At 43.0% G+C, this 10,647-nt stretch overlaps 1 protein-coding gene across 19 annotated transcripts in view; it reads left to right on the forward strand.

The window, feature by feature from the left end:
• norpA (no receptor potential A) overlaps window positions 1-10,647 on the forward strand; it is a 197,520-nt gene that overhangs the window by 166,093 nt on the left and 20,780 nt on the right. For all 19 annotated transcript variants that reach the window (XM_086979121.1, XM_086979101.1, XM_086979105.1 and 16 more), the window contains one exon: window positions 10,425-10,564. In XM_086979121.1, the coding sequence (XP_086835247.1) occupies window positions 10,425-10,564 (140 nt within the window). The remainder of the gene's footprint in view (window positions 1-10,424; window positions 10,565-10,647) is intronic.

Below are 10,647 nucleotides of genomic sequence, written 5' to 3' on the forward strand. Positions count from 1 at the left end.
TGTAAACACGACAGACCAAAAATAACCGTATGTAAACAACACGAAGAACAATGCCACATTTGTGTTAGTTGGACAAATTCCATTATTATGTCTGTAATAGCTCAGAACTGCCGGCTGCTAGAAGGCACTCCGATTGCTAGGAACAGCTTCAAATGGTACCAATGTATATACATTCATCTAAACACGGCGCGTTATTTCAAACTTTTTTCCTAATACCAAAAGTTCTAATAACGCCCTAATGTTCATCATTAGCTAAACGTAGTAATTACAAGGATATATGTAATAATAATAACTCTAGCGAGACTAAGTTTAATTCCTAGAAATAGCTTGCCGCTTATTTAGACAGATATGACTGAATAAAGAAACCTAAGTAGAACCACAACGTTGAATATCTACTATCGTTTCGTCCATTTTTTTCACTTTGAGAAGTAGAATAATTAAATCAAGATGAAAGCAGAATGACAATGACATTTTCTCTCTCCTTTTTGCGTTTACAGTCACAGTGGCTATAGATCTTCGGGCAAGTCCATTTCCCCTTTCCCACCACTCCTATGACCCCACTGTCGTCTCTTTTTTCCATTGAACCATCCGCTGACCCGCTTCAGCCAGCCCCATCGGAGCCGGCACCGCATGATACAATCAGGGCTAACTCCCTGGGTCCGTTTTCAAAGGTTCTTCGTAGCCCGCAAAAGGCTGAGGAATTACTGTCGTTAGATGAAAGGATCGCCTTGGCGGCAGGCGCTTTCATTTGGCGTGTTTTCTCGTGTTTTTTCTCGACCTAGGCTGTCCTTCTCGTTCGTTTTTTTTCTCTATTTTTCTCTGTTTTCCCATTTTCAGGGCTTTTAACGTCGTTCTCGTTGTGCGCAAGGACGATGATAGGAACGTTACAACAATAGCGTCCACAGCGCAACTCCTACCCGCTTTCGTCGCATCGGTTTAGTCTGTTCTGTCTTAGCGAGCCCGCTGGGCCAATATCCGGTTTCGATTTTGCGAAGAATGACCCTGGTTGACGTAGGCTCTCAGTATGGGTAGAATTTTAGCTGCTTGTTTGGTCTGAGTGCCTTAGAAGGAAAATAGCGATTGGTGATTCTTCCGCAACTTCAATCATTTCCACCGTCGTGATCGTTGCGGTGGTAAGCGTGCAAGAATTCCGAGCCAAGTCTTAAACCTAACATGAAGTGCAGTTGGACATATCTATAGATTACTGCCTTACCTACTATCGGCACTGCATAGAGGGATTGGAGCAATTAAAAGTATCGTCCCTAAATAGCCTTCCTTTTTTGCCTTGCAATCATGTGACCTAAAGCTTTTCAGCAAACGGCCTCTGCTTTAAATCGCACACGTGGTCTGTAGGACCGAATATGCCTATTTCGAAATTATTTTCCGCGCCAGGACACGGAAATAGCCGAACTTTTGAAGGCGGAGCTTCCTAGTAAAATGTCTAACGGTTGAAGAAGCGAACGTAAACACTTTTCTTAAGATCGAAAGTGGTCTGAAAACGCTTACACAGTCATAAGATGGTCGAAAGTTGACGTACGTCGTGATAATCCTCTGCGGGTGCTGATTGTCAGAGACACAGATCAAAGAAGCAATTTAAACCTTCCACCCAGTTCAACAGACTGAAAGGAGACACAGCTTCGAACTCTATAGTACTGAGCAATACTGACGAAAAAACACCGTTTGCAGATATTTTAAACAAGTTTCAGCGGGATGTAGATCTGCTGCAATACGAAACTAATATCACAGGGTTTAGATTCCACGAAAACATGTGGATCGATGCAAAAGAAACATGCGCGGAACCATCTCAAGTTTTTGTTAAAATCATTGAAGAGAAAACCTCTGCAAAGGACTCTAAGGTAAACAAAGAGTATTTTGTTGTTAATGAACTAATCAGACGTGGTCCTGCTCACAAATTCTGCAGTGAGAAAATGAATCCTAGCAGAAGACAAATCGCGCATGGGACGGATTGTTTACTAGGTACTCGAATCGTTTACCGTTCCGTAAGCCTTTAGGTGTTCTAACCTGGCTATCACGTTTAAGACACCCATCGGTATAGGTTATTTAAGATGTCGTGAAACATTGTGAGGACAAATTCTCCTGGTGCTAGTGAGGATGGGGCGGACCACTCTGCCAATTCCTATAAACAGCTCAAAATACAGAGAGGATCTCGTAGAAAAATTTGTAGGCAAATGGTATAGGCACGAAAAAAGGAATTATTAGCAAGCTCAGCACTATGGGCTTATGGAACAATCGACGAATGACATGGGGTCTTGACGGTGTAGCATGCTTAAAAAATAGAACAGGAATTGCAGCGACTTGCGATACGGTAGAGTAGTGTTCCTAGACGCAGATCGAAAATCTAGCTTGCATATACTTTTCCTACTTGAGTCCTGTTGAGACTAAGAAACAACATTTTAGGCGACGTAAAAGAGCCGCTGACTAAAGTAACGGACGCGCTTCTGGTCATTTGTGGAGATTTCGACGTGGCATTAGAAATTTCGAAAGCTTGTAAAACAAATAGGAGAAGTGGAAAGCTATTAGAGTGGATGGCCATGCAAGACCTGGTAACGCCAAACATCGCCGGAATGTCAGCGAGTTCCCCTTTAGTAAACCTCAAGGTATGTGAGATGGATCAAATATCCCTGCTTGATGGCTGGAGGGTGCCTGAAGAGGAGAGAATACTAAGTAATCATAATGCTATAGAGTTTTTTGTGCATCCCAAGCGAACAAGCAAAGGTCCCAAGAGCAGAACGTCTCTGGCGTTCCTGCAAAAGGAAGGAAAAGGGAGACCATAAAACTCTGGGTAAAAGAATACGAAGAAGCGAGGAGGACCTTCAGCGGCTCCTACTAAAGGTTTGCAGAGTAAAAAGATCTCATAAGATAAGTTAAAAATGAAAACCAAATTAATAGTAGTATGTTTAGAGTCGAGCAGAGTGCAACCGCGCTAGAGGAAGTTTATACGAGAATTGGTGATCACTTAGGGTCATTCCGAAAGTCTCTTGGAGATTTTAGGAAGAAAAAAGCGAGACCTTAGATAAAAATCAGGGGCAGCAAAAACAACTGCTGAAGAAATTTTACAAGAAATCAGGGGAGATTTATGGAGTCGTCTTCCTAAGCCCATACGAGGGAAAGTGGGCAAAGAAAAGCATATTCGCAGAAAGGAAGATAAAATGAGGATATACAGACTTTTCTTCCTGTCTCCACAGCCTTTTAATTGAACTATATTTACAGGCCAGGACCCTGAACAAGAGATTACTTGCTACAGGGGAAGAGGTATTGCAAAAAAGGGAACGAAGCGCAGCGAGTAAAACGCCGGGTCCGGATGGGGTCCCAGCTGTAGTTACAAGAACTCTTTTGAAGAACTTTGCTAACATGGTCGCTGTAGTTGTCACGCAGACTCTCAATTCAAGCTGTTTCCCGCCAGAGTCGAAGAAAGCTAAGGCCGTATTTATCCCTAAGGGTAAGGGTTTCTACAGACTTATGTGCCCGCTATGGACGCTAGCGAAAGTGCTCATTAAATGGCTTTTGCACACACTTTCTTTCCACACCAAAAATGCTATAATAGAGAAAAAACTCAGCAACTTTGCCGAAGAACATGGTTTTCTATCCGAGTCAGCATGGATTCCGAAGATAGAAATCGGTCTTGACAGCAACCGATTGGGTTTTCAGAAGAGCTAAGAAGGTGATGGAAAATTCGATTAAAACAAGAAATCTTATTTTCATAATCCTCCTTGATGTTAAAATCTTTTAATAGCCTCCTGTGGTAGACAGTGCTCTCATATTTGAAGGAAAAAAGTTCACCAGTACCTAATCTCTATTGTCTCTGGCTGTCTGCGTAATGAATCTGTAGACAACGCTGAAACCACCTTTTTTGTGACAACAGGGGTTTTACAGTGGTCCATTCTGAGTCCTCCTCTGTGGATTCTACATATGATAGAGTGCTAAGGTTAAGCAATCTTTTCCTCAGAGTGGAAATCATTGTTTATACAAATAACCTCGCTGTCACAGTTAAAGTCCGGGCGGAAAGTAAACTCCAACAAAAACAAGTCGGACATTAAGAGATATATTAATGTAAATGGAAGAATACGGGCCATGTCTGGCCCCCGCGAAGTGAAAAGCTGTTCTACTTGTCGGTAACAAAAATATCAGTGTCTCAAACTCGCTTTGGACAAGGAAAACATGAATCTGGTAAAAACGGCGAGAAATTTGGGCATACGACCCGATCACGTAATGAGAAGAATGTATCATATTAAGTAGACCGTCATACAGGCGACTAGAACATACTTGGATATTTTTAGAATACTGCTAAACGTTCATTTACTATGGAAAAGAGAAAAAGAGGCTTTTCAATAAAGGCAGTAGTAGAGTCGATTGCGCTTTTTAGGGCACCTCTCTGAACGTCGCCTGAACCTACGAAGATCACGATTAGGAAGCTACTTAAAAGTATCCACCGAATCCTTGTGTTTAGGGTTATCCAAGTTCATTGCAATATTCGCGCAAACGCAACCTTTTAATAGTGTTCAGCGAGCACATTTTCTATGACCTGAGAGTTAAAGAAAAGCTCTACACGATCCGACGAATTATGCAGAGGGTAAAATCTTGAGAATGTAGCTAGAAAAATTGAAGACAATATCTAATTTTCCCCTGGGAGCAGCACTAACAGTCGTCATTCCAAACATAGAGACCTAGATTGCCCGTCTCGGTGGAGACCTCATTTACTACCTGACGTAGATCCTTACGGATCACGAAGCTTTCCACAGCTATCTTTACGAAAATAGTAAAGCTACATCGAATATCTGTTCCTTTGCATCGTAAGCATGAAAAATACAGCATACCAGCTTGTACGACGCTTATCTACACTAGAGAAAGACACATGACAAGAGAAATGGGACTGATCATAGGAGGAAATTTACACCCTTTATTACGCGAGTGTTGGCTGGAGGGTGAGACTTCAGCAAAGTAGATCATAAAAGAGAAAGAATGGCTCTACGAAGTTACGGCTGAGCAACATTGCAGATGATGCTTTGTTGGGTTCAGAGGACGCATGAGGAATCGTACTTTTGCATCAAAAAGGTCAACTAAATTAGGGAAGTGGGGAACTTGATCAGAATGACCCTATTCTGATTATCCGGTGGTACTAGCCACTTCCTGCTAACAACAACATGTAATACTGTTGACCTGGCCTGATTCGCAGTGAGCCTTAAGAGAGAAACTGAGTGTTAGTGAGTTGTGTTCTCGACGGGAATAAATCCAACCAGCGTAACTGAGCTTTGCACTCATTCCACATAAGGTAGACATTATGCTCTGACTGTGATGTTCATACGTCAACTGTATCGCTAAAACCTTTTATTAAAAAAAAAAAAAGAAAAGAACAAGGTCCAGAAGGCTGTTGGGCTTTACGAACCGTACTAGGCTTTTTTCTCTCGAAGTACATGTTGTAGGCACTACGCAATAGGCGAACTAGCGACTCAAGCCGAGCCATTGGGAGTATGGCACAACCATCTTAAGCAAGCGGCACGATTTGCTTGGCGTTCGCCTGCCTTAGTCCGCCGTAATCTTACCGTCAGCCTTGCCTCGCTTAGGTTTACCTACGCTATTTCAGCAGCTCAAGGTTCATAGGAGGAAAAAGCAGGACCTAAAAAAGGCCAAGGGGCGTCCGGCTTCTAAGAGAAGTAATGGGCTAGAAGCAAGCTGTAACTCCACGCGATATTCCTCCTGGGTATTCCTGTCCCCACCCACCTCTCGCCCCAATTCAGCTATATCCCCCTAAAAAGAAATGCCTTTGCCGGACCCTCTCGTACTTGTAGGGCATACCTTCACATAAATTTACGTATACGTATGTCTTACTGGGACCGCAAAGACCGAATAGGATGACCATATGTAAGAAGGTCACCTTAGAGTTAAAAAAAAAGGCTAACACAGAGCCTGCTTTTACTACTGCTACCACTACTATTATTATTGCAAGTACTGTTTTAACCGTGTCAGCACCGGTGGTGACAACTTGTGTAGCACCAAATGTTCGTTGCAATATAAATAACCGCCATTTTCAATGAAAGCGATGTAGCCCATACACCTCGGTTTTGTGGTTGGAGCGGCAAACGATCTAAGGGTAGAAAACTGGTTGACAGTTTGAATCGCATCATAATGGTTTGAGTAAGTGGTCCGTATAGGCGGAGAGTATTGGCTCTAACGGATGGATATATGGGATAGAAAGGGTAGTATTTCCAACGTAACTCAAGGACAGAAAAATAAATAGCTAGATAGACGTATAGAAAAAGAACGCGTGCCTAAATCGGTAAAGGTGTATCAGTAGAGCGGATTACCTGTAATTTACGCACTCGAAAGAAAAGATTGTGAGCGCGCGGAGAGTGGGGTGTGCGCTGCCACCACTGAAGGCATCATTCGTTAACTTTTACTTCACCCCTAACATAGATGCATTCTTTTCCGAAATTAAATAAAAAAAAACTTGAGGTTGGAGGTCGTAGTCCTAAAAGTAGATTGGTGTAGTTTTTCTAGATTAACATGACGTGGTTTTAAGTAGCCATGTTCGCCTAATCCGCTTATACGGCCTATTTGCCTATTACATACCGAAGAGTGGATGTGCCACAGAAGACAGCATGGTCATGCTATATTTAGCAAAGAAAGCATTCGAAGAGCCCATATTCTGCTTATGTTGTTCAGTCCTTTTAAGTAATAGAAAATATATTGATAAACACTCTAGTAGGCGCCGATAGAGGCCACATATGCGAGATAAAGTACAATGGAAGAATTTTCGGGTCACTTTTAGTCACAATAGCTTTGGATTGGAACCGTTTTTAGTTTCGTTAATTATTCACTTTGTTCAGTTGTTAATTATTAAAAATTCCAATATGGAGATAAAGTTCGTCTTAGCTTAGTGTTTTAAGTTCCTCTGTTCCTAGCGCGTGTGGTAGAGGTATCATTTTTTTTTTTGAAGATATTAAAAAGCTAAGTAAAACAATGAAAAACCTGCTGACCTCCAAAAGTACTATTCCTATTATTGTTCTCCGTTTATCGACAGAATGCCTGTTATTATTGTTATTGACATTACATGCTTGTTTCCTAAGAGTTGCCTTGCTATTTTTTAAGTGGCATGGTGACTCTTGAGTCTGCCATGCTTTTCTTACTCCCTGTAGATAGTCGTTCTAAACACGCATTTTACTATACCTCATCCACTTTTCCATCGAATGTCTGCTGTTGCCTGCTATTATTTTGCCCCCATATCGCCGGCAACCTCCTCCTGACACTCGTAGTAATCTTCAAAGGTCCTTCTTAGTCGTGAATTTCGGAAGCCTTCATATTGCCAAGGATGCTGTTTCGTTCATTTGTGCTTTCCGTTCAACGTCTAGCTTTAAGTCTGCGTTTTGGCACGAAGCGTCTGGCGTGCTTTGTTTATTTCTTACATATAATTTCCAGTTGGCCAGCAGTTGACTCATCCACAGATTTGGCCACGCAAAGCATAAGCTCGCCTCTCGTAAAACACTATATTTTAAATAACATCGGTATAGGGTAGTGAGTATGCCTGTTGCTTTGCTCAACCTCGGACGAATCCACCCAAAAAAGCCATCCCAGCGAAATCTTTAAGGGGCCGTAATGCGACTGGCGATACGACGGACTCGAGAACGAATTGGGGGGAACTACACAGGAGCATTTAGGACCATGCAAAGGTGAAAGTCAGGAGAGGATAAAGGCGAAGTCTTAGTCAACATTGCATTTGATTTTAGGCCTTCATGGCATTTGATGGGTTTGCAACGTACTTTACAACAGACTATTTCGTTTTCCCACGAATATATTGGTCACTACCTTAAGACATTAACATCGCAGCTGGTTCATCAACAGCGCTACATTTGCGACTTTTGCTAACTCCATACAATGCTCATAAACATCGGCGCATTCATAGAGATAAACGCATCAAGTTTCTTTGAACCAAACGATTTTATTGGTCGTTCAGCTGTAGTCCCTCTGGTAGGTGACGTGCATTGACGTCGCTTGTAACAGCGATACATTATTCTCGACCCATGCGTGCGCCTTATGTCCTTGTTGCCGCTTCGATGTGAGGCCTACCTGCCTGTTTCGTCGAGGTCTGATGATTGTCGAACCACTTCCTCATTATCGCTATAATAAGTTTATGATGCAAGAGTAAACAAGGCGCATAAGTTCACAGAGAATGATCAAACTGCGATTAGTATCTATTTCTTCATAAACTCAGTGAAAGCTTCATTTCACGACATTTTATAATTCGGCGACTTGTAAGTAGCAGCACCAGTGAGCAAGAGATTCTACCGAAAATAAATGGTCACGCTGTATGCGATATATCAGAACTTTTAAGCTAATCTTGCCAGGATCAAATCTTAGAAGCAACAGAAATATTTGAAGGGGGCTAAGACCAATAAGAACGAAACAAGACATCACACTGCTTGAGTCTACCGATAAAGTAACTATGAAAAAAAAAAAAACTCTCATCGACATGATTTCATGTTTACTCTGTAGAAAAAGACGAGTAGTTGAGTAATAGTTGAGGAGTTAAGCTTTCTTCGACTTGTTGCGCTGCGTTTTCATCATCCTATAGCTGAGCTCTCCATATTACCCTCTATCTTAGCTTTCGAGGGCGACGTAAGTGTCAACGTTACCTTCGGGCCTCGTTCGTATCGTCCAGCTTATTAGCTTTTTCCCACTCCCCGCTTCAAATAGAACTACAATAAGCGGATATTCACATAAGCTTCGAGTTTTTCTTTTCTGCTTCTTTGTCAGTTCCGTCGTTTTACTTGTTCCCTATATACCCAAAAGGATAATGGCAGCGACAACGCCATCTAGGCTCATGCGCTCACCACCGCCTCAAGCTTCGAAGACAAATGCCACAAAGTGACATGCGATTAAGTGAAAAATAGGATGAAGGCCGCGTACTTGGGCCGGCCAATGCAAAAGTATCGAGACAGGGGGGTCAAGCAAACCTTCGTGGACTCCCTTCCGATATCGAGAATTGCTTTGTTGCAACCGACGCTACTGCGCGTACCGTTAGCCCGCTATCGGCTTAGCGGCACAGAGCAGAGCTTTGACACAATGCGTTTCATAGGCGCACACAGATTAACCGCGACATGCTGAATCCCCGCGCGTCGTGCCGTCGCACCCTGTCAACGAGGCCGAACGACCAAAGCCATCTGACGCTGAAACAAGGAAAAAGGCCAGCGACCTGGCAGGTAAACGCACGAAGCCGGCAGCATACAGTGGCGCCAGCATCGCAGCGGATCGACCAACAACGAACCGAATCTAATACGCTGCGCAACGGTGCACCGAGGACGGCTGGAAACAGGGGATTGTTCTTTTATCTATTCTTTACATAAGAAATAGAGTAAGAGCCCCGCCTTTGCTGGTCCTGTCGTTCCAAGCGAGGTAAGCTTAAGCTGATGCGCGGGTGCCGGCTGCCGGTATTTGCTAACTTGGTGTTCGGCGTTAGCCCTGTTAGAAAAGAAGGGTTGGAAGTTGTGATGGTTAGAAGAACAATGGTGCGGCTATGTAGGCTGGAAACGCTAGAAAAATTGATCAAAAATATAGGGAGAACAAGAAAACTTGGTGTGTTCGAGGTAAGCCGCAGCGCTCCAATATTCTGTGTAATATTGCCGACGCGAGCACCTTCGGACTTGGGGGGGTCTCAAACCCCCTTCAGAGAAAGGGATGAAACTGCATTCCTGTCCAGGCATTGCTCGACCAAAATATTGAGTATATGCTTACGTCCAAGGCTACCTGTTCAAACTCACATTTTGCCAAGGCGCTATCGGTTTTGACATGTGGGATAAATATTATTATCGGTTGCGTCGACATACGCGTTTGCTACTATATTGCAGTTTTAGACGATGTTTGCCTTAGGGCAAATTGCTTCGAGTATGACAGTATTGCGCAAGTATGACTTAATGCCGTCATTAACAATAAGTAGTTCTATTGATCTAATTGTAGTAATACGGTGACGCCTACAAAAAGCAAAAAGGACCTCGCTGGTCGCCTGCACAGATAAAAAAAATCTGGGCAAAATTCTATAGACTGTAGTAAGGCGGTAGCTTGAAGATATGACTTCATCTTCGCGCATGTCTGGAATTATGGCTACTGGGTATAATGCGCAAAAGCCTCTCCTCTGCCGCGTCTGCTAGCTATGAAGTTCACCAGCTATCTGTCCCGATAACCTTACATACGAAGAACCTGTGGCAGAGGAATATGCGATCGTTAATCGATTGATCTTGAAGATCTAAAACCACCCCTAAACGGCTGGGCGTTTTTTTTTTTACTTAGATTGGAGCCGCAGCAGAACGATTCAAGGTAATGTTTTTGAAATCTTCACAATTCATAGCTCAGATAATTTAAAGCAGTTCGACCAAACCAAGCCATCACATTTGTGTGTTATTGACTGTGTTTAGGAAAATCCTTATCAAGAATAAGCGGCTCAGGCCGGACGACGAGAGACGCGAGATGGACCTTTGGTTAAAGGGCCAGTTGCAGAATGAAGAAAGTGATGGGGAGGCCGAGGAACACGACGCCAACGCTATCAACGTCACCGGTACGTTAGACAGCGAAATCGATTTGTCTAGTAGGTCATTAACTATCGCTGAGTAGAATACACATATAGATATATATATATAT

This window comes from Varroa destructor, unplaced genomic scaffold (assembly GCF_002443255.2).
Source record: "Varroa destructor unplaced genomic scaffold, Vdes_3.0 BEIS01000002.1, whole genome shotgun sequence".
NCBI classification, from domain to species: Eukaryota; Metazoa; Arthropoda; class Arachnida; order Mesostigmata; family Varroidae; genus Varroa; species Varroa destructor.